Below are 24372 nucleotides of genomic sequence, written 5' to 3'. Positions count from 1 at the left end.
GATGAAGACTACTATACATACTTTGGGCTTATGTATGCTGTCTAACTGCACAGTGAAGCTAAAAACTAGTATAAAACTACTATTTTTAGAGTATCCAACACCTTACCTGTACAAGGGCGACATGTTACAGGCTGAATGGAAGGTACAACTCAGCACTTGTTATGTGGCCTGTAAACAGTACAAACTCTCAGCCAGGGTTCATGAGCCCCAACAGTATAATAAATCATAAAGTAATATCATAATTATATAAAAATATCATAAAGTTTATTTTGGGCTTCTTTAATATATGAGGACATTACATTTTAAGCAATTACTAGAATTAGGAGGAAAGGGGATGAATAAAATGTGTCGACATGCATAAAAATATTCCATCTCATTTCTCTCTTTACAAAATATGAGCTAAGCTAAGTTATAAGCAATACTCACCTGCCTTTTCCCCCCACAGTTGCCATTTTGGTGATGCCCATTCCCTGCAGTTTGGCACTTTCCAGGCCACATATCAATACCCAGGAAATGCTTGCTTGGCCAATCACTGACTGTCACTGCTGTGGCTAGTGAATGGCTAAGCAGGCATTACCTATGTATAAAGACATTAGCCAGAAGTGCGGAGCGAGCTGTGCTAGAAGGGCAGTGGCAGGCACTGGGTGCATGAGTATATTTTAAAGCCATGAGTACATGAGTATATTTTTAAGCCAGTCTTAGGGTGTATTCACAAACAGAAAAAATACACCCACACATTTAAGTTTACAGATGCATTTTCAGCCGAATATGGTAAAAAAAAACTGATCATTTTCAGTGGATGAAAATACGGTCGATTTCTTTTTTTCCAGTGCCAAACAACCTCTTTTTCCTGTGGATGTCCCCTTCATTACCCTCAGGAAAAAGAAAAGCTTTACGGAATTGCTTGTACTACAATAACACAATATATATAGTATAATGTGTTAACAAATTGTGAAAATCGGTTTAATTTGCTATAGATAAGCTGGCTATATTTTTTATTGAGTCCCATGTTTATGATGATAAAGAAATCTAATTGGTTGTGCTATCAGTAGAAAGGTGACTTCATTAACTACGGATGAACTCTGCCAGTAAGTTCTTAAAGCTGTTTACCTGTCAGGCGAGGAAACATTTTCTGCTTTGTTGTATGGGTGCAATGTGATGACAATGATGATTCTTTCACTCAACAAAAAATACTAGCACCCGGCACAATCTCCTAATGACGTATATTATACAAGGCAGTGGATTAGTGGGCAGAATCTATTAAGCATGTAATAAATCAGGCATTCCTAATCACGAGAGCTTCAGAAGATAAATCACAATTCCATGGTATTGTCAAGAGGGAATCAAGATTCTCCTTAATAAAAAGGCCTTAAATTTTATCACAGGGGATGTTTACAGGCTGATCTCTCAACTAACCTCAGACTGAGCCTGCTTGTTCTTTTCTTTAGTTACTTATTAAAACACTTCCTTTCTAAACCTTACCTAAAGGAGTTTTCTGTCTATTTACTATTGATGGCCTATATTATGGATAGGCCATTGCTTTCTGATTAGCAGTGCCAATAACCAGCAACCCCACCAATCAGTGTGCAGTGCTGTTTATGTTTTATTGATACACCCCTTCCCAACTCCTTAAAGGTGTACACCCGTGGAAAACTATTTTTTTTAAATCAACTGGTGCCAGAAAGCTAAACATATTTGTAAATCACTTCTATTAAAAAGTCTTAATCCTTCCAGTACTTTTTAGGGGCTGTATACTAAAGAGAAATCCAAAAAAGAAATGCATTTCCTCAGATGTCATGACCACAGTGCTCTCTGCTGACCTCTGCTGTCCATTTTAGGAACTGTCCAGAACAGGAGAAAATCCTCATAGCAAACATATGCTGCTCTGGACAGTTCCTAAAATGGACAGCAGAGGTCAGCAGAGAACACTGTGGTCATGACATCAGAGGAAATGCATTTCTTTTTTTGATTTCTCTTTAGTATATAGCCCCTAAAAAGTACTGGAAGTATTAAGATTTTTTAATAGAAGTGATTTACAAATCTGTTTAACTTTCTGGCACCAGTTGATTAAAAAAAAAAAGTTTTCCATGGGAGTACCCCTTTAAGGGGTACTCTGGCCCTAAGACATCTTATCCCCAATCCTAAGGATAGGGGATAAGATGTCTGATAGCAGGGGTCCCGCCGCTGGGGACCCACGCTATCTCGCATGCAGCACCCACCTCTGGGAGCTGCACGCAGCGCTGCAGCCTCTGAGTCTGCCACGTCACAACTACGGTGCCAGAGAATTGTAACATCACGACTCCACCCCCGTGTGATGTCATGCCCCGCCCCCGCAATGCCCCCTCCCATAGACTTGCATTGCGGGGGCGGGGCATAACGTCACATGGCAGACTCCGAGGCTGCAGTGTTGCATGCAGCTCCTAGAGGTGGGTGCTGCATGCGAGATAGCGGGGGTCTCCAGCGGCAGGACCCCGCTATCAGACATCTTATCCCTATCACCTGTTCCAGCCCCTGCCTCTCAGTGCCAACCACCCCACCCCCCCCCCCCCCACGACTGTGAAAGTGTGAATGTTTCATTTAATCAGTTATGGTTCATTGTTATCACTCCAACCTGTTTGATTGGATTCTTATGGTAATTCCACAGGTAATATATGGCGTTGACGACCATAGGGCCTCAGTCTTGAAAAGATTAAATCAATTTTTTTTCATTTAACTTTAAGATTTTGATTAGATTCACAAGTTTAATGTCCCGGGTGCTCGAAGCGTTTACTTTGAACTAATATTGTATGTCCACAAAACCCAATATAACAAGAAGTCATATGGCGGCACAATGACAGAGCCTAGAGGTGGCATCAGCCTGACGAGACCATAGGGCCTCACAATAGAAAAAAATTAAAGATATTTTTGAAAATTTTAATTGAAGATTTTAGATAGATTAAAATTTTAAAAGTTTAATTTAAGCTGCCAACAGCATAAGGAGACCATATGGTGGCACAATGAGACAGTCTGGAGGTGGCAGCAGCATGAAGAGACCATAATCTGGCAGAATGACACAGCCTGGAATTGTCGGCAACAAGAGGAGACCATATAGTGGCAGAATGACCCATCTTGGAGGTGGCAACAGCCTGACGAGAACAATAGAGAATATTAAAGAAAATTTTTAAAATTTAAATTGTAGATTTTAGATAGATTAACATTTTAAAAGTTAAATTTATGGTGCCAACAGCATAAGGAGACCATATGGTGGCACAATGACACAGCCTGGAATTGGCGGCAGCAAGAGGAGACCATATAGTGGCAGAACGACCCAGCCTGGAGGTGGCAACAGCCTGACGAGACCATAGGGCAGGGGTCCTTAAACTTCTTAAACAGGGGGCCAGTTCACTGTCCCTCAGACCGTTGGAGGGCTGGACTATAGTTAAAAAAAAAAAAAACCGATGAACAAATTCCTTTGCACACGTATATATCTTATTAGTGGACTACCCCTTTAAGTATGCAGCATAGTTCCCCCACATTAGGTTGTAGTTCCCCCACATTAGGCTGTAGTTCCCCCACATTAGGTTGGCAGTATAGTTCCCCCACATTAGGTTGGCAGTATAGTTCCCCCCACATTAGGTTTTAGTTCCCCCACATTAGGTTGGCAGTATAGTTCCCCCACATTTAGTTGGCAGTATAGTTCCCCCACATTAGGTTGTAGTTCCCTTACATTAGGTTGGCAGTATAGTTCCCACCACATTAGGTTGTAGTTCCCCCACATTAGGTTGGCAGTATAGTTCCCCCACATTTAGTTGCCAGTATAGTTCATAGTTCCCCCCACATTAGGTTGGCAGTATAGTTCCCCCACATTTAGTTGGCAGTATAGTTCCCTCACATTAGGTTGGCAGTATAGTTCCCCCCCCCACACATTAGGTTGTAGTTCCTACACATTAGGTTGGCAGTATAGTTACCCCCACATTAGGTTGTAGCTCCCCCACATTAGGTTGGCAGTATAAATCCCCCCACATTAGGTTGTAGCTCCCCCACATTAGGTTGGCAGTATAGTTCCCCCCACATTAGGCTTTAGTTCCCCCACATTAGGTTGGCAGTATAGTTCCCCCCACATTAGGTTGTAGTTCTGTATGGCTGGAGGCTGTATGGTCCCCCACAGACATACAGCCTCCAGCCATACAGTGTATGGCTGGAGGCTGTATGCCTGTGTACTGCCCCACTTCAGTGCTCCGACCACCACTCCTCCGGTCCGGCCACAGCAGTAGGTCCCGGGACCGGAGGTATGGTGCTATGTTGTAGGGCCAATAACCACTGTCAGCATACTGACAGTGGTTATTGGGCCTACAACATAGCACCATACCTATTGGATTGGTGATACTGTATTATATTCTCTCATGTGTCTTTACATCTATGCATTGGTAACCTTTGAGGTGTGTGAGTAGACTGGCATATTATATGATTAATTGTCCCGTGGTTACACCTGCTCTTATATATTTGTCATTTTCATATGACTTGTTAGCTGCTTTATGTGTATATCCACTTAGGGATTTATCTAGTTAGGTTTATCCATTATTGCCACTCAGTTTAATTCCACTTTGAGATGCCTATATTTGTCTGTTTGTACCTGTTCCATTTTATCTGTTTTTAATCTATCACTCTAATAAAGTTTGCACACTTTTTGCATAATGGCTGTCTCTGTGGTTATATGATTTGATTTCTGGTAGTTTGCGATACACAGAAACATTTGTTCTTTTTGACTTATTCAGTGCCCAATTGTTGGTTGGTGACCAGCATGTTAGTGTATAAAAATAAAAAATTTTACACTAACATGCTGGTGTTGCCCCATACTTTTCATTTTCATAAGAGGTATAAAGGAGAAAAAGACCCCCAAAATTTGTAGTGCAATTTCTTCTGAGTACAGAAATACCCCATATGTGGGCGTAAAATACTCTGCGGATGAACGACAGGCCTCAGGAGTGATAGAGCGCCATGTACATTTGAGGCCTAAATTGGTGATTTGCACAGGGGTAGCTGATAGTTACAGCAGTTCTGACATGAACACACACAAAAAAAAAAGCAACCACACGTGACCCCATTTTAGAAACTACACCCCTCATGGAATGTAACAAGAGGTATAATGAGCCTTAACACCCCACAAGTCTTTGATGAATTTTCGTTAAAGTTGGACGTGAAAATAAAATAAAAAAATTTCCCTGAAATGTTGGTGTTACCCCAAATATTTCATTTTCACAAGGGGTTATAGGAAAAAAGCCTCCCAAAATTTGTAACCACATTTCTTCTGAGTATATAAATACCCAATGTGTGGATGCAAAGTGCTCTGCAGGCGAACTACAATGCTCAGAAGGGAAGGGCCGCCATTGGGCTTTAGGAGAGAGAATTTGGCTGGAATTGAAGGCCATGTGCGTTTACAAAGCCCCCATGCTGCCAGGAAAATAAATGAAAAATTAAATTTTTCATTTGCACAGCAACCTGTTCTAAAGATCACATGTGGGGGGTCCACTGTTCTGGCACCATGGGGGCTTTTTTAAATGCCAAACAAATTCACTCTCCAAAAGCCCAATGGCGCTCCTTCTCTTCTGAGCATTGTAGTTCGCCCGCAGAGCACTTTATATCCACATATGAGGTATTTCTATACTCAGAAGAAATGGGGTTACACATTTTTGGGGGCTTATTTTCCTTTTACCCCTGGGTGAAGATGAAATATTTGGGGTAACACCAGCATTTTATTGAAAACTGTTATTTTTTTATTTTTACGTCCCATTTTAACGAAAGTTAGTCAATCACCTGTGGGATGTTAAGGCTCACTGTACCCCTTGTTACGTTCCTTGAGGGGTATAGTTTCCAAAATAGTATGCCATGTGTTTATTCTTTTTTTTTTTTTACTGTTCTGACATCATGGGGGCTTCCTAAATGCGACATGCTCCCCAAAAACCATTTCAGCAAAATTCGCTCTCCAAAATCCCATTGTTGGTCCTTCCCTACTGAGCCCTTTATTGCACCTAATGAGGTATTTCCTTACTTGAGAGAAAATGAATTTCAAGTTTTATGGGGCCTTTTTATCTTTTACCCCTTGTAAAAATGAAAAAAAATGGGGCTACAAGAACATGTTAGTGTAAAAAATTTAGATTTTGATTTTTTTCCTCCATTTTGCTACTATTCCTGTTAGGGATGTCCTGATACCATTTTTTTAAGACCGAGTACGAGTACCGATACTTTAATTCTAGTACTCGCCGATACCAAGTACGAGTACTTATATTTTAAAGGGAATCTGACACCAGGGTGACCCGGTTTCTGGCGCTGTTTACCATATGATATGTGGGTCCTTGTTGTGTACAATGGAGGCGGCTGCTGTAGTATGAGCCAAGATTTCTCTCTTCTCCATTGGACAGAACAGGGAATTTGCATTGGCGGTGAGACCGATGACCACATGGTGAGCAGCGGTAGAAACCGGGTCACCTGCACTGTCTACCCATAAATTCAAGTTAGTGCAGGTGACAGCAGGGCCCCCCCCCCCCCGTTTAGACAGCAGCAGGGCCCCCCCCATTTAGACAGCAGCAGGGCCCCCCTTTAGACAGCGGCAGGGTCCCCCTGCTTAGACAGCGGCAGGGTCCCCCTGCTTAGACAGCAGCAGGGCCCCCCCTTTAGACAGCAGCAGGGCCCCCCCTTTAGAAAGCAGCAGCCCCCCCTTTAGACAGCAGCAGCCCCCCCCTTTAGACAGCAGCAGGGCCCCCCTTTAGACAGCAACAGCCCCCCTTTAGATAGCAGCAGGGCCCCCCCGTTTAGACAGCAGCAGGGCCCCACCCCCGTTTAGACAGCAGCAGGCCCCCCCCCCCCCCCCCGTTTAGACAGCAGCAGGGCCCCCCTTTAGACAGCAGCAGGGCCCCCCACTTAGACAGCAGCAGGGCCCCCCCGCTTAGACAGCAGCAGGGCCCCCCCGCTTAGACAGAAGCAGGGCCCCCCCGCTTAAACATTAGTAGCAGCCCCGTCCTTGCAGGCAGCTCACCTTCTCGGGTCGGGTCAGGTGCTGGTGCTGCCGCTCCACTCCCCCTTTCACCCATCCTCTGGTCCACATTGTGTCGTCCTATGGAGGAGCATGTGACATACACGTCACTCTGCTTCCTGCGTAGCGTTACGCTGGGCGCAGGGGAGGAGGCGGAGTGACGTGTGTGTCACATGCTCCTCCATGGAACACTATAATGGGGACGGGAGAATGGAAGAACGGGGCAGCAGAGCGGCACCAGGTATCGGGCATGGTATCGGGGACATTAAACGAGTCCCCGATACCATGCAAATGGCTAGTATCGGCCCCAATACTGATACCAGTATCGGTATCGGGACATCCCAAGTTCCTGTGAAATGCCTAAAGGGTTAAAAAAAACTTTTTGAATGTCATTTTGAATACTTTGAGGGGTGCAGTTTTCATAATGGGGCCCATCATAGGGGATTTCCAACATAAAGACCCTAAAATTCACTTCTAAACTTAACTGGTCCCTGAAAAATTCTGATTTAGAAATTTTCGTGAACAATTGGAAAATTGCTGCTATATTTGAAGCCCTCTGATGTCTTCAAAAAGTAAAAACATGTCAACTTTATGATGCCAACATAAAGTTAAAATATTGTATATGTGAATCAATATGTAATTTATTTGACATGTCCCTTTTCCTTACAAGCAGAGAGCTTCAAAGTTAGAAAAATGCTAAATTTTCTAATTTTTCCTGAAATTTTCTAATTTTTCACCAAGAAATTATGCAAGAATCAACGAAGATTTACCACTAACATAAAGTAGAATATGTCATGAAATGTATTTATGATTTATTTATGATTTATTTATAATTAATTTATCTCGGAATCAAATTTATGAGTAAAAGCATCCCAGAGTTATTAATGCATAAAGTGATAGAGGTCAGATTTGAAAAAAATGCTCCCGTCCTTAGGGTCATAATGGGCTCTGTCCCTAAGGGGTTAAGACTGTTACCATGTGACTTGTCATATGATTGTTACCCAGGAGGTACCAGTTACCAGGTGATTCCAGGGGTGACCTATGACCTATAAGCCCTGGGTGGAGCTAGCTCTCTCTTTCCTTAAAAGGCTTTGCTGAGGTCACGTGGAGTCCTAGAGAGTGTCCAGAGTCATAGGAGGCCTCAAGTCCAGTCTGCAGCCACAAGCAGCTACAAGTAAGCCACAGTCTCAGTATTGTCAGTCATCAATCAAATCAAGTCAGTCACAGTCACCATTTGTCAAGTCAATGTGGCCTGCGTTAAATTGACCCCATCTACTTAAAGTCCCAGCAAGCCCTTAAGGTCTCTGAGTCACTGGTCACCTCCGTGGTCCCTGGCTGAACCGTATGAACCTTTACCATCTGTCTACCCTCAGTTAAGCTACCGTTATCCTTAACTTGGCGTTGGAGTCTTTATTGCCCACCGTGCATAGCCCAGGATCAAGCGGTATACCTTCGGGTGGTATTGAGGATAAACCACGCCCTGGCATCACAAATACAAGGGGTTAATGCCATGTGCCCCTAGAGTAATTCCCTCTGCCCTTTGCATCACACCCTCTACCACACTAAAATGTACATGCATGTATATTTTCTGCCTGAAGAATACTATGTTTTTATAACAGACAGTACAGTGATCTGCACAACAACTACACAAACTACACTGAATAACGTGTAGCATAGAGCTCTGCATAATGTATCTAATATCATAATTAAGATTAGCACTGATGTGTTTCACTAGGGTTCTTCTTTTTTACAGTAGACTTATAGTAACTACACATAAAATACCAGTTTATGTGAGTAGATAAAAAGTGCCCTGTTTGGTTAAAATCCAGCATCATATTTGTGATGTTCCTTACTGATTCTGAATAAAGCTGCCTAAGGACCTTTCTTCCATTACTGCACACACTGTAGTGCCTCCTGGACCTTCCACACAGTGATGTCACAGTTCAAAAGAACCTTGCTCTGAGGTGCGACAATCGAAAGCAACTTTAAATGTGACCCGTAGAAAAAGGGCTGGGATTGAGGAGAGGGGTTGTGCAGTCCATGGGGCTTGTTTTTTGTCCGGAGGTGTGTTTAAAGCTAACCTAGCCATTTCCTTACTGTAAAATGGAGTGTAAATAATCTAGCACAGGGGTCCTCAAACTTTTTAAATGGGGGGCCAGTTCACGGTCCCTCAGACCATTGGAGGGCCGGACTGTAGATAACAAAACATGAATAAATTCCTATGAACACTTATATATCTTATTAGTGGACTACCACTTTAAGTACACAGCACAGTTCCCCCCACATTAGGTTGGCAGTATAGATCCCCCCACATTAGGCTGTAGTTCCCCCACATTAGGGTTGGCAGTACAGTTCCCCCACATTAGGGTTGGTAGTACAGTTCCCCCACATTAGGTGCAGTACAATTCCCCCACATTAGGTGCAGTACAATTCCCCCACATTAGGTGCAGTACAATTCCCCCACATTAGGTGCAGTACAATTCCCCCACATTAGGTTGGCAGTATAGTTCCCCCACATTAGGTAGTAGTTCCCCTACATTAGGTTGTAGTTCCCCCCCCCCCCACATTAGGTGCAGCATAGTTCACCCACATTAGGTTGTAGTTCCCCCCCCCCACATTAGGTGCAGTATAGTTCACCCACATTAGGTTGTAGTTCCCCCACATTAGGTGCAGTATAGTTCCCCCACATTAGGTGCAGTATAGTCCCCCACATTAGGTGCAATATAGTCCCCCACATTAGGCTGGCATTATAGTTCCCCCACATTAGGCTGGCATTATAGTCCCCCACATAAGGCTTGCAGTATGTTCCCCCACATTAGGTGCAATATAGTCCCCCACATTAGGTGCAATATAGTCCCCCACATTACGTTGGCAGTATGTTCCCCCACATTAGGTGCAATATAGTCCCCCACATTAGACTGGCAGTATAGTTCCCCCACATTAGGTGCAATATAGTCCCCCACATTAGGCTTGCAGTATGTTCCCCCACATTAGGTGCAATATAGTCCCCCACATTAGGCTGGCAGTATAGTTCCCCCACATTAGGTGCAATATAGTCCCCCACATTAGGCTGGCAGTATAGTCCCCCCACATTAGGTGTAATATAGTCCCCCACATTAGGCTTGCAGTATGTTCCCCCACATTAGGTGCAATATAGTCCCCCACATTAGGTGCAATATAGTCCCCCACATTAGGCTGGCAGTATGTTCCCCCACATTAGGTGCAGTATAGTCCCCCAAATTACGTTGGCAGTATAGTTCCCCCACATTAGGTGCAGTATAGTTCCCCACATTAGGTGCAGTATAGTTCCCCACATTAGGTGCAGTATAGTTCCCCCCACATTAGGTGCAGTATAGTTCCCCCCACATTAGGCTTGCAGTATGTTCCCCCACATTAGGTGCAGTATGTTCCCCCACATTAGGCTGGCAGTATGTTCCCCCACATTAGGTGCAGTATGTTCCCCCACATTAGGTGCAGTATGTTCCCCCACATTAGACTGGCAGTATAGTCCCCCAAATTATGTTGGCAGTATGTTCCCCCACAAGCATACAGCCTCCAGCCATAAAGTATGGCTGGAGGCTGTATGCCTGTGTACTGCCCCATTTCAGTGTTCCGACCACCGCTCCGGCCATAGCAGGACCGGAGGATCGGTGGTCAGAACACCAAAGGGACGCACCGCTGGTAAATACTTACCTACTACCAGCGCGCGCGTCCTTGCTTCTTCTCTTCTGCTCCGCGCTCGGTTGCCATGGGCGCCTGCTCCCGGCGGTCCCCGCGTTTTAAAAGTAAACACGGGCCACAGGGACTTCAGAGGCATCCTTGTGTTCCGAAAGCATCTTTCAGAACACAGGGATGTTCTAAGGCAAAAACACCCGGCGGGCCTTAGTTTGAGGACCCCTGATCTAGTATCTTTCGGGTCTGAGTATTAGCTAGAAGAAACACTTTTCCTGACAAAGCAGAAACGCGTTGCCTGTCTATATACCAAATAAACCATTTTAAAGGGATACCACAGTGTTCCTAATCTTTTGACATCCAGATTACCAGCACGAGTACCGGCCTATTTTTCCACTACACCTTCCTTTGCCAGAAGAAAGGAATTTTAATGCACATTTAAACAGAAAATCTAAATGAATACTTTCAAGGAAAATTTCAGTAAATATGGAGCCCTTCATTGTAACTATTAGCAAATAATAAAAAAAAAAAAAAAGAAACAGAATGAGGTCACAAATGCTATGCTGCTGCTATTCCAATGCTGCAAGGATGCCTGGGTGCCAAAAACGCGTCAGTGTTATGGTGTAGGTGTAATTTAACCCATGACCTCTCGAGTTGACACAGGATCTGTGCAAACAATGTGTTGAAACTCCATCTGGTGAGCTGGACATTACCTTTCTTTTGTTACTCCACTTTGTGGTCCATGCGCACAAAATGCCACTCAGCCAATTAATATCTGCAATGGTGACCTACCTCCGCCACTAAATAGATGCCTGGATATTTCCTGTGTGTCAAGATAATGGCACAATCGCTGAGTGAGGTGGGTTACTAAGGCAGGCAGTGATTGGAAGAGGCTTTTTTTTTATTTTAGCACACATCCTGGACACATGTCTTTAAAAATACATTTTGCCAGATAACATCTATACTTAAAGGCTATGGACACCTCTGCGCTAAATTTGTTTCCTAAATGCAAACTTAAGCAACCCTAAGGATGGGTTCACACTATGGAATTTCCAAGCTGTCAATGTGATTCTGCTGCATAGTGCTCACAACAGAAATTCAGTGACAGGGCTTTAAGCTGCTGAAATTCATCCATCGAAAGTATAAACATGTTCATTCTTTTGGCAATCCCCATAGACAGCCCCATAGACATTCATCACTTTCCGAGCACTGAATGATTCAGTCGGCTCCAGCCGCCCTTGGAATCTCCAGCTGGAATTTTTTTTCAGCTGGAGATTCCATAATATAAACTAGAGAAACTAGAGGTGGACCGAAATGGAAATTTCAGAACCGAAACCGAAATAAAAAAAAATGTCCGTCCGAAACCGATACCGAAAATGACTTCTACCCGTCTTCTGGTAAAATGCAGCACCCCGCTCATTAGATTAGATTCACCCACATTAGATTGCCAGCTCCCCCACATTAGGTCGGGAGTTCCCCCACATTAATAGGCAGCTCCCCCACAATAGTAGGCAGCTTCCCCACAATAGTAGGCAGCTCCCCAACAATAGTAGGCAGCTCCCCACAATAGTAGGCAGCTCCCCACAATAGTAGGCAGCTCCCCCACATTAGGTCAGCATTTCCCCACAATAGTAGGCAGTTCCCCCACAATATTAGTCAGCTCCCCCAACAATATTAGGCAGCTCCCCCCACATTTGTAGGCAGCTCCCCCCCCCCACATTAGGTCAGCAGTTCCCCCACAATAGTAGGCAGGTTCCCCCACAATATTAGGCAGCTCCCCCCAACAATATTAGGCAGCTCCCCCCACATTTGTAGGCAGCTCCCTCCACAATATTAGGCAGTTCCCCCAACAATATTAGGCAGCTCCCTCCACATTTGTAGGCAGCTCCCCCCCACAATATTAGGCAGCTCCACCCCAACAATATTAGGAAGCTCCCCCACATTTGTAGGCAGCTCCCCCCCACATTAGGTCAGCAGTTCCCCACAAATTAGTAGGCAGCTTCCCCCACCCCACAGACATACAGCTTCCAGCCATATACAGTGTATGGCTGGAGGCTGTATGTCTGTACTGCTGCCCCCACAGTGAGGCTGGGTTGACACTACGTTTTTGCCATACTGTTGACCACGATTTTGTCTCCGGTTTAAAAACCGTACTGAAACCACATACGTTTTTTTTAACATGGACGTCAATGGGAAACGCACATGTATACGGTTCCATATGGGAAAAACGTATACGTTTTTACTTTGCATATGCGCATTTAAATCCTAAAGGCTCCCGTGTGGCTGCAGGCGGGGGCCGACCAGAGCATATAAAACCTAATACTGTATACTAAAAACCAGGGGGCCTCCAAATGTTGTGAAACTACAACTCCCAGCATGCCCGGACAGACTTTGCCGGTCCGGGCATGCTGGGAGTTGTAGTTTCACAACAGCTGGAGGCCCCCTGGTTTTTAGTATACAGTATTCGTTTTTATATGCTCTGTGGTCAGAACACCAAAGGGACGCACCGCTGGTAAATACTTACCTACTACCAGCGCGCGCGTCCTTGCTTCTTCTCTTCTGCTCCGCGCTCGGTTGCCATGGGCGCACGTATGGGACATCAGTGCGCCTGCTCCCGGCGGTCCCCGCGTTTTAAAAGTAAACACGGGCCACAGGGACTTCAGAGGCATCCTTGTGTTCCGAAAGCATCTTTCAGAACACAGGGATGTTCTAAGGCAAAAACACCCGGCGGGCCTTAGTTTGAGGACCCCTGATCTAGTATCTTTCGGGTCTGAGTATTAGCTAGAAGAAACACTTTTCCTGACAAAGCAGAAACGCGTTGCCTGTCTATATACCAAATAAACCATTTTAAAGGGATACCACAGTGTTCCTAATCTTTTGACATCCAGATTACCAGCACGAGTACCGGCCTATTTTTCCACTACACCTTCCTTAGCCAGAAGAAAGGAATTTTAATGCACATTTAAACAGAAAATCTAAATGAATACTTTCAAGGAAAATTTCAGTAAATATGGAGCCCTTCATTGTAACTATTAGCAAATAATAAAAAAAAAAAAAAAGAAACAGAATGAGGTCACAAATGCTATGCTGCTGCTATTCCAATGCTGCAAGGATGCCTGGGTGCCAAAAACGCGTCAGTGTTATGGTGTAGGTGTAATTTAACCCATGACCTCTCGAGTTGACACAGGATCTGTGCAAACAATGTGTTGAAACTCCATCTGGTGAGCTGGACATTACCTTTCTTTTGTTACTCCACTTTGTGGTCCATGCGCACAAAATGCCACTCAGCCAATTAATATCTGCAATGGTGACCTACCTCCGCCACTAAATAGATGCCTGGATATTTCCTGTGTGTCAAGATAATGGCACAATCGCTGAGTGAGGTGGGTTACTAAGGCAGGCAGTGATTGGAAGAGGCTTTTTTTTTATTTTAGCACACATCCTGGACACATGTCTTTAAAAATACATTTTGCCAGATAACATCTATACTTAAAGGCTATGGACACCTCTGCGCTAAATTTGTTTCCTAAATGCAAACTTAAGCAACCCTAAGGATGGGTTCACACTATGGAATTTCCAAGCTGTCAATGTGATTCTGCTGCATAGTGCTCACAACAGAAATTCAGTGACAGGGCTTTAAGCTGCTGAAATTCATCCATCGAAAGTATAAACATGTTCATTCTTTTGGCAATCCCCATAGACAGCCCCATAGACATTCATCACTTTCCGAGCACTGAATGATTCAGTCGGCTCCAGCCGCCCTTGGAATCTCCAGCTGGAATTTTTTTTCAGCTGGAGATTCCATAATATAAACTAGAGGTGGACCGAAATGGAAATTTCAGAACCGAAACCGAAATAAAAAAAAATGTCCGTCCGAAACCGATACCGAAAATGACTTCTACCCGTCTTCTGGTAAAATGCAGCACCCCGCTCATTAGATTAGATTCCCCCACATTAGATTGCCAGCTCCCCCACATTAGGTCGGGAGTTCCCCCACATTAATAGGCAGCTCCCCCACAATAGTAGGCAGCTTCCCCACAATAGTAGGCAGCTCCCCAACAATAGTAGGCAGCTCCCCCACAATAGTAGGCAGCTCCCCCACAATAGTAGGCAGCTCCCCCACATTAGGTCAGCATTTCCCCCACAATAGTAGGCAGTTCCCCCACAATATTAGTCAGCTCCCCCCAACAATATTAGGCAGCTCCCCCCACATTTGTAGGCAGCTCCCCCCCCCACATTAGGTCAGCAGTTCCCCCACAATAGTAGGCAGGTTCCCCCACAATATTAGGCAGCTCCCCCCAACAATATTAGGCAGCTCCCCCCACATTTGTAGGCAGCTCCCTCCCACAATATTAGGCAGTTCCCCAACAATATTAGGCAGCTCCCCCCACATTTGTAGGCAGCTCCCCCCCACAATATTAGGCAGCTCCACCCCAACAATATTAGGCAGCTCCCCCACATTTGTAGGCAGCTCCCCCCCACATTAGGTCAGCAGTTCCCCCACAAATTAGTAGGCAGCTTCCCCCCACCCCACAGACATACAGCTTCCAGCCATATACAGTGTATGGCTGGAGGCTGTATGTCTGTACTGCTGCCCCCACAGTGAGGCTGGGTTGACACTACGTTTTTGCCATACTGTTGACCACGATTTTGTCTCCGGTTTAAAAACCGTACTGAAACCACATACGTTTTTTTTAACATGGACGTCAATGGGAAACGCACATGTATACGGTTCCATATGGGAAAAACGTATACGTTTTTACTTTGCATATGCGCATTTAAATCCTAAAGGCTCCCGTGTGGCTGCAGGCGGGGGCCGACCAGAGCATATAAAACCTAATACTGTATACTAAAAACCAGGGGGCCTCCAAATGTTGTGAAACTACAACTCCCAGCATGCCCGGACAGACTTTGCCGGTCCGGGCATGCTGGAGTTGTAGTTTCACAACAGCTGGAGGCCCCCTGGTTTTTAGTATACAGTATTCGTTTTTATATGCTCTGGTCGGCCCCCGCCTGCAGCCACACACGGGAGCCGGCCCGGGCACATAAAAAGAAGTATTCCTATGCCCAGTGGCGTTGCGACCGGGGTGCGGGGGGTGCGGCCCGCACCGGGTGACACCATCCTGATGGGGTGACACCAAGTACGCCCCCGTCCTCACTTGCGCTGTCTCTGTAATAGCAACCACCCTCCTCCTCCCCCCCACTCGCGCTGTCTCACTAGTCTCCGTACTAGTAGCACACCCCCCCCCCCCCCCGTCCCCCGTCCCCCGTCCCCCGTCACCTGCACAGTGAACCGGCCTGCGACCCACCGTCTTCTGTTGCGCCGGCCCGACGTCACTCCGCACAGGGCCGCGCAGGAGGACGTGAGTGACGTCACTCGCAGAGCGCCCGCAGAGAAGGAGCGCTTCGCTGGATGAGTAAGTGAGTGTGTGTCTGTTTCACTCAATCTCTGTTTGTGTGTCTCTCTCTCTGTCTGTGTGTGTGTGACAGTGACTCTGTGTGTGTGTGACTCTGTGACTGTGTGTGACTGTCTGTGTGTGTGTGTGTGTCTCTGTCTGTGAGTGTGTCTCTGTGTGTTTGTGTGTGTGTGTCTGTCGCTATCTCTGTCTGTATGTGGCTCTCTGTCTGTGTGTGACTGTGTGTGTGTGTGTGTGTGTGTGTGTGTGTCTCTGTCTGTGAGTGTGTATCTCTGACTGTGTGTGTGTGTGTGTGTGTGTGTGTGTCTCTGTCTGTGAGTGTGTATCTCTGACTGTGTGTGTCTCTCTCTATCTATCTGTGTGTGTCTCTGTGTTGTGTGTGTGTGTGTTTTTTTTTTTTGTGTGGGGGGAGGGGGGGTTTGTTTGAACCAGCGATCTAATGTGGGGAGACTTTGACCTATTGTGGGGAACTTGCAAGGGAACCTGCGGCCTAATGGGGGGAAACTATTACCAAATGTGGGGAATTTATGCTACCTAATGTGGGGAAACTGGTACCTAATGTGGGGAATCTGTGCTACCTAATGTGGGGAAACTGCTACCTAATGTGTGAAATCTGTGCTACCTAATGTGGGGAAATTACTACCTACTGTGGGGTAACTGGTACCAAATGTGGGGAATCTATGGTACCTAATGTGGGTAAACTGATACCTACCTAATGTGGGGAACTGCTACCTACCTTAAGGGTACGTTCACACGCGCTGATTTTTTTGCGGGTTTTCCGCTGCGTATTTGAAAGTGGGCGGGTTCTTCTCGGCTGTCCGCAGCAGATTTTCTGCGGCGGAATGTACACTGCAGAAAATCCGCCACAAGCCCCATTGGAGTCAGTAGGGACTGTGGCGGAATTTCCGCAGCGTAAATTCCGCCACGGAAAATCTGCTGCGGACAGCCGAGAAGAGCCCGCCCATTTTCAAATACGCAGCGGAAAACCCGCTAAAAAAAATCTGCCCTTGTGAACGTACCCTAAAGGGGTAGTCCAGTGGTGAAAAACTTATCCCCTATCCTAAGGATAGGGGATAAGTTTGAGATCACGGGGGGTCTGACCTCTGGGGCCCCCTGCGATCTCTCTGCACGGGGGCCAGGCTCTCCGGCCAGATAGCGGGTGTCGACCTCCGCACGAAGCGGCGGCCGACAGGCCCCCTCAATACATCGCTATGGCAGAGCCGGAGATTGCCGAAGGCAGCGCTTCGGCTCTGCCATAGAGTTGTTTTGAGGGGGCGTGTCGGCCGCCGCTTCGTGCGGAGGTCGACACGCCCCCTTCCCGCGGGCTGTCGGGGCTCCGTACAGGAGATCGCAGGGGGCCCTATCCTTAGGATAGGGGATAAGTTTTTTACCACTGGGTTCACCACTGGACTACTCCTTCAAGTGGGGGAACTGCTGCCTACCTAATGCTCCCCCCCCCCCCGGCAGTAGCACCCTCATCATCCACCAGCAAACCCCTCCAGCAGCAGCAACTCCATCAGCAGATCCTGATGGTGGATGATGGGGGTGCTCCTGCCAGGAGGATGATGCTGCCGATGGATGATGGGGGTGATACTGCCAGGGGGGATGGCCAGTAGCACCCTCATCATCCTCCAGCAACACCCCCCCAGTACTAGCACCCCCATCATCCACTAGCAACACCACCAGATTTATATTCAGAGGGTACAGTATGTGGCAGATTAATATTCAGAGTGTACAGTATGTGTTGGGATTATATTCAGAATGTACAGTGTGTGGTAGTATTATATTCAGTGGGTACGGTGTATGGAAGGTTTATAATCAAAGAGTGTAGTGTATATTAGTATTATATTTAGAGGGTACAGTGTGTGACGGTATTATATTCAGAGGGTACAGTATGTGGCGGTATTATATTCAGAGTGCACAGTATGTGTTGGTATTATATTCAGAATGTACAGTGTGGTAGTATTATATTCAGTGGGTATGGTGTATGGAAGGTTTATAATCAGAGTATAGTGTATAGTAGTATTATATTTAGAGGATACAGTGTCTGGCAGGTTTATAATAATACTTGTTTTCATATAGAGGATGAGAATGCGCTGACATAGTGAGGAGACATCTGGGCGTCACATTCTACAGACAGAAGTTTTAGCTGGACCAGGCGGTATGTACCATCTGAATTAGATAAGGAAAGACTATAGAGAAGACGTCACCTGTAGTCACTGATAGAGATGAGCGAATTTACAGTAAATTGGATTCGTCACGAACTTCTCGGCTCGGCAGTTGATGACTTATCCTGCATAAATTAATTCAGCTTTCAGGTGCTCCCGTGGGCTGGAAAAGGTGGATTCAGTCCTAGGAGACTCTCTATTAGGACTGTATCCACCTTTTCCAGCCCACCGGAGCACCTGAAGGCTGAACTAATTTATGCAGTAAAAGTCATCAACTGCCGAGCCGAGAAGTTCGTGACGAATCGAATTTACTGTAAATTCGCTCATCTCTAGTCACTGATATCATTGTACATTCTCCTCTCTATGTCCCATCAGAGCTGTAGTCACTTGTCAGTTCTACAGTTATGATGAGTGAAACTACAACTCCCAGCATAACCTCACCACTGCATAAAGGGGTACTCTACTGGAAAACATTTTTTTTAATCAACTGGTGCTACAAAGTTAAACAGATTTATAAATTACTTCTACTTAAAAATCGTAATCCTTCCAGTACTTCTTACCTGCTGTATAAGTGATTCACAGGAAGTTCTTTTCTTTTTTAATTTATTTTCTGTCTGACCACAGTGCTCTCTGCTGACACCTCTGTCCATGTCAAGAACTGTCCATAGTAGGAGCAAATCCCCATTGCAAACCTATCCTGCTCTGGACAGTTCCTAACATGGACAGACAGAGCACTGTGGACAGACTGGAAAGAACTACACAACTTCCTGTGGAGAATACAACAGCTGATAAGTACTGTAAGGATTAAGATTTTAAATGGAAATAATTTAAAAATCTGTTTAACTTTCTGGCACCAGTTGATATAAAAGTAAATGTTTTCCAGTGGAGTACCCCTTTAAGTATTTCTGGGAGCTGTATATTTAAATGGTGAAAACTTCTTTAACACTTTCCTATTCTGTGGCAACTGGTATATCTGATTATTATACTGGAATTTCTCACAGTGCGCTACAACAGTGGTGTCTGTCACAACAGGCTAAAAACTTACTGGGGGGGGGGAGGTATGGGGTGACACCATTTTCTACCGCACCGGGTGACACCAACCCTAGCAACGCCACTGCCTATGCCGGAGAGCGCGCCCCCCCAGATGTTGCGCCCGGCCCCCCCTGAACCCCCCACGAGTGGCAGTGTTTGTAACTTGTGCTGTGGGTGGGCAGGGGAGGTGGGTCATTATCTGCAAATTTTTTGTTGTTTCGGCATTTCCCCAAAATAGCTATTTTCGGCCGATATGTATCGGCCGCCGATATATCGGTGCATCCCTAATATAAACTCAACTCAAATAAGTTTCCCTACATACTATCGATCATTTTACTTCTGATCAAAGAAAGATTAAGACATATCTCAGTTTCAGTAATTCACATAATTTCATGTTACGGATAACAATACACTAATGGGGTATTCCAGGATTTTTTTCAGCAGCCTTTGAGCCCATGATGCCAAGTTATAATACGGTGGAATATGCTTCTATTACCTCTGTGCTCTGCTTTTATTCATTTACATGAACGCGACTCTCACCCAGAAGCACTATAGAAGTCCTTATATTTTACTTTTGTCTTGGATCTTTCTCAGCTTTACATGCAGCCAGAAACAATATGTCATAAGTCACATGGTCTCCAGGGTGTGTGGCTATGCTGCTCTGCTATCCACCCACCGACTGTAGCATAGTCATGCCCCCCCCCCCCTCACCAGAGACCATGCAACTTATGACATATTGTCTCTGACTGCATGTCTTGCAGGGAAAGGTAACAACAGTAAAATAAAAAAGTTACCACAAAAGAAAAGAAAATCCGGCACTTCCACTATGTATCCTATTTGAATCTTCTAGCATATAGTGAAAGTGTAAGCAGCTGGTGGTGGTGCTGCACACGGGAAATAAATGAATGAACAATGCAAACACTCGAAAGAAAGGTGCGGAGCAACTCACCCAGTAATCTGATAGCAGCAGAATGATTCACTTCACGTCCATTCGGTGAACAAGCAGGGAGGCGGCAAATGGTAACAGGGGAATCAGGCGTCAGGCCACAGCTGTATCACACCATAAGGTGCTTCGTCAGGCCCTATGGTGTGATATGGCTGTGGCCCGACTCCTGATTCCCCCGTTTCCATCTGCCGCCTCCCTGCTTGTTCCCCGAATGGATGTGAAGTGAATCATTCTGCTGTTATCAACTTACCGGGTGAGTTGCTCCGCACCTTTCTTCCATGTGTTTGAACAGTAAAATAAAAAGATTTGCACTACTGCACTTAAAGATGTGGGTCCCGTGCATGAAAACAGGACAAAGTGCCACACGCAGGTAATAGAAGCATATTACACAGTATTATAACTTAGCATCATTGGCTCAAAGGCTAAAGAAGAAAAGAGCCCGGAATACCCCTTTAAGATCGATACATCTGTACTAATTAAAAACATTCTAGGAAGGAGTGCACAACCAAGATGGCAGCAGTCATCAACTTTAAAAGTACGATTCAAAAAGCTAACAGTCATCACTTCCGAAAAATATGAAAAAAATTGTTGGGCATCTACAGTCTGAGGTGATCCTTAGTCATGGCATGATTAAGTATCTTGGATGATCCGAAATGTGTCAGCATTACTATCCTGTCTGTTGTATCCTGCTATATGGTTAAATAAAGAGCTCCTGTTTTATCACATCACAAGCGCTGAACATTACTTTTCTAAACAAGAACTCTGGACCCGAGATGCTGCCGGCCAGTCCGAGCGAAGGAGTAATTACCGGTAAAGGCAAGAGCAATTGTTTGCATCTATTGGAACTACCTTTGTCCAAATGGTACAACACAGTTAAGTATTTTTCATGAAGTCAGTGTCAGACGTATTTAGATGTCTAGTCAAACAGCTGCACACACTTTAGAGAACGCTTCTCTCTATATATAATGCCCAAATTCCATGTGAACCTGGAATGTTCTTATATTGGTTGTCTTAATTTCAGAATTTACAGATTTCACGGAAATAACACCCATCACAACACCTTTAACTTATATAAACTTAAATCTATCAAATAGAAAGCATACATTTAAAAGAATGTACTTACCTTGGTAAATTGCTCTCTTTCGAGTTCTTGACTGGAGCTCGAGCCAGCTGTCTGCTTATATCGCTGAACCTTTATTTTCATTTGTCTTGCACGTTCTTCCACTAACAAATTTGCTGAAAAAATATGGGTGCAACTTATTTAATAAGCAGTAATGACAGGCAGTATAAACTGAGTGGTTTGATGTTTTTAGCTTTATGCGTTTTAGACAAATATTTGATGTGTTTCCATAACCTCCCAGTCCAGCATATATGTATTAATTTTCATTTATAAGACGGCAGAATCTCACATAAATGCCATCAGCCAATTGAGTTTATTAGGCAACATAACCATTAGAAAACATATTATCTTTCCCTGGGCTATACTAATAAGAACATTTAAAATGTAAAATGATTCTCAAGCAACTTATAATACCCCAAACTTCATTACTTATAATGGCATTAAATCCACATTAGTCTTTCTGTCACAGAGTTTATTGGAATTTCATACATACATAGTTTTGTTTGGGTCCATGGAAGAAAAAAAACATACTGCAAATTGAGAGCATACAGGCAAAATATGGAAGGACTGTTTTCTATTACAGTACTGTAACATCAAAATTGGTAGTTTATGCATTAAATGGCAATTCTATAATACAAAATATAGCATTTTCATTTCATCAAATACTGTCTTGACTATGTTTCCAGTTAAGAAGCCTATGTATTTTTGGATTGTTCAGATCTGCTTCTCTCCTGCAACCTGGGGCAAGATATTCACGGATAAAATCTAACTTTTAATATTCAATATCAGGGTAAAATATATATATATAAAAAAAATAAAAAAAAACACTACATATACAATACTGCCAATGCATATAACCCATCTGGGTAATGGCGTATATAATTCACAAGCACCACCTTTCCCTCAGTGGGACTTTATAATGTTGGTTTCACTAAATGACCAATTATTCCAAGGTATAGTCTGTATTCAATGAGAAGGTTATGCTTCAAAAGGGTTCATTGGTACCTCTTTTCCCCGTTCTTTCTAATTCCACCTTATACCAACAAAAATGCCTATGTATGGCACTTTTTCTAGGGCAATATTACACCCTAGCTGTCAGGTGTATAGTTGCCCCAATAAGAGTGACCCCTGTGCCTCTGCTAGTAATTCCTGCACTGAGATGGCCCTAAGTCACATAAGTGCTAAAGTCAAAGGCAACATATCTGATTATTATTTCCTCCAACATCATCTGTCAGAGGACAATTGGGAGACCCTTATAAACATAAAATAGTTGGATGGTCCAAACACGTGTGTATGGGCCTTTACTTTTACATATCTTTTGATTTGTTGGCTAATAACAGTATTAGAAAGCATAAATATGCATGTGCTTATACAAAAGCCCTGTTCCCATCATGCTTTTTGTTTATGTTGGCAAATAGACTGGAGAAAGCTGCTAACATATACAACAAACACAGGCTGTGACAGATGACGACTAACCTTGGCATCTGTCAGTCAAAGCCTATAAAAAGTATCCTTACAACATATGTAATGAGCATCTCAAAAGCTTTTCATAACATATTTTTTAAATGATCACTACTATAGTTTATGGTTGACAGATGTCATAGTTAAGTATCTGTAAGGCTTCTTTCACACTGCCGTTAGGACACAGCAGTGTGACGGCCGTCGGGGGAGCCTGGAAGAATAACAGGAGAAAAATTACTTTTTCTCCTGCTACAAAATAACGGCACCCGACGGACCCCCCATTATAGTAAATGGGATCCATTGGGACCTGTTATTGCCCATTGTACCCCGTCCCGATAACAGCCGTTAAAGTCTGAAAAATAAAAAAGGGTCGTTTAAGGACGGGGCACAACGGAAGTGTGGAAGTAGTCTAAAACGCATAGGTCATCTATGGCTTTTATGGCCTGAAATAAACATTATGACTTATTCATACCCACTGAAAGCTTAGGGTACCCGAGTCCAGAGTTGTTCTTTTACTAATTCACCCCCTCCCCCAGATTTTTGTACCCCATCTTACATCAATGCATCTGTCAGATGGGCATACCCTTCATTACACTTCTATGTGCTGATACTGCAGTAAGGTGATTTACATAAGGGGCATATTGGAGCAGGCTTGGTGATCTCAGGCAGCAGATGCTTGTGATCTCATACCATCCTGCAAGTGTAGGGGATGATGGGGGTAATAGTACCTGCACAATTCTTGTCTGTTCCCATGTTGTTTCAGCTCCCTGGCTGCTCGAATCACGATACTCGTGCTGAAAATAATGTGTAGTGTAAGGGTGCGGTCAGTTTGCAGAGTGGAAGCAGGAGCGATGTTCTGGAAAGTACTCAATGTGGGCTCCACACTGACCTTTAAACTAAAATTATTTTTCAGCATGGGAGCCGAAACACGATAGGAATTTTTGAAAAGAGTGGAGGTACTATTACCCCCATCATCACCTTAACTTGCAGGATAATATGAGATGACATACATCTGTATCACCTCCGACACCTATCATCTCCAGCACTTTACAGCCTTTCACTGCAGCATCAGCACAGAGTATTTTAAACAGTAGCTGTCACCAAGTGGACAAAAATATTTTCTCCTTCTATAACTTCCCTTTTTTTTTTAGACTTACTTTGGGGCTGTTGTCTACTCCACACTCACGGTGAGCTGAGGGCTACAGGAGGGGGGGGGGGGCATTCCCTAGCAGGTGCAAAGTCATCTGAGGCTCTGCTGGGGAGAACTCCCACCCTCACTGGTCTATGCTGTGCTGCGGTGCACATCGCTCACTCTTGCCGGCTTAATTGACAGGCAGAGACCAAGTGCTGAGCAGAGCCACAGCTTTCGGACTCTTGTCTCCGCCAAGCTGCTGCAAGAGACAATCCTGCAGTGCTGGCGGACACAGCGTACAAAAGAAAGAAATCTAGAGGCCAAAAGTTTAAAGCCTGAATAAGGTCATAAAACAAAAAAAATTACGGACATCAATTAGGAAAGTTATGAACATTGCATTAGCTACAACATATCA

General features: G+C 44.6%; 1 protein-coding gene across 16 annotated transcripts in view; it reads right to left on the bottom strand.

The window, feature by feature from the left end:
* Positions 1 to 24372, bottom strand: part of RIMS1 (regulating synaptic membrane exocytosis 1) — a 423664-nt gene that overhangs the window by 114432 nt on the left and 284860 nt on the right. For 12 of the 16 annotated variants that reach the window (XM_056565844.1, XM_056565842.1, XM_056565848.1 and 9 more), the window contains one exon: positions 21368 to 21480. The exons of the other annotated variants lie outside the window; for them this stretch is intronic. In XM_056565844.1, coding sequence (XP_056421819.1) covers positions 21368 to 21480 — 113 coding nt within the window. The remainder of the gene's footprint in view (positions 1 to 21367; positions 21481 to 24372) is intronic. 16 annotated transcript variants of the gene reach the window in all.

The sequence above is a fragment of the Hyla sarda genome, chromosome 3 (genome assembly GCF_029499605.1).
Source record: "Hyla sarda isolate aHylSar1 chromosome 3, aHylSar1.hap1, whole genome shotgun sequence".
Lineage (NCBI taxonomy): Eukaryota > Metazoa > Chordata > Amphibia > Anura > Hylidae > Hyla > Hyla sarda.
Note: the sequence above shows the minus strand (reverse complement) of the source record. Positions and strands in the feature narration are given on the sequence as shown.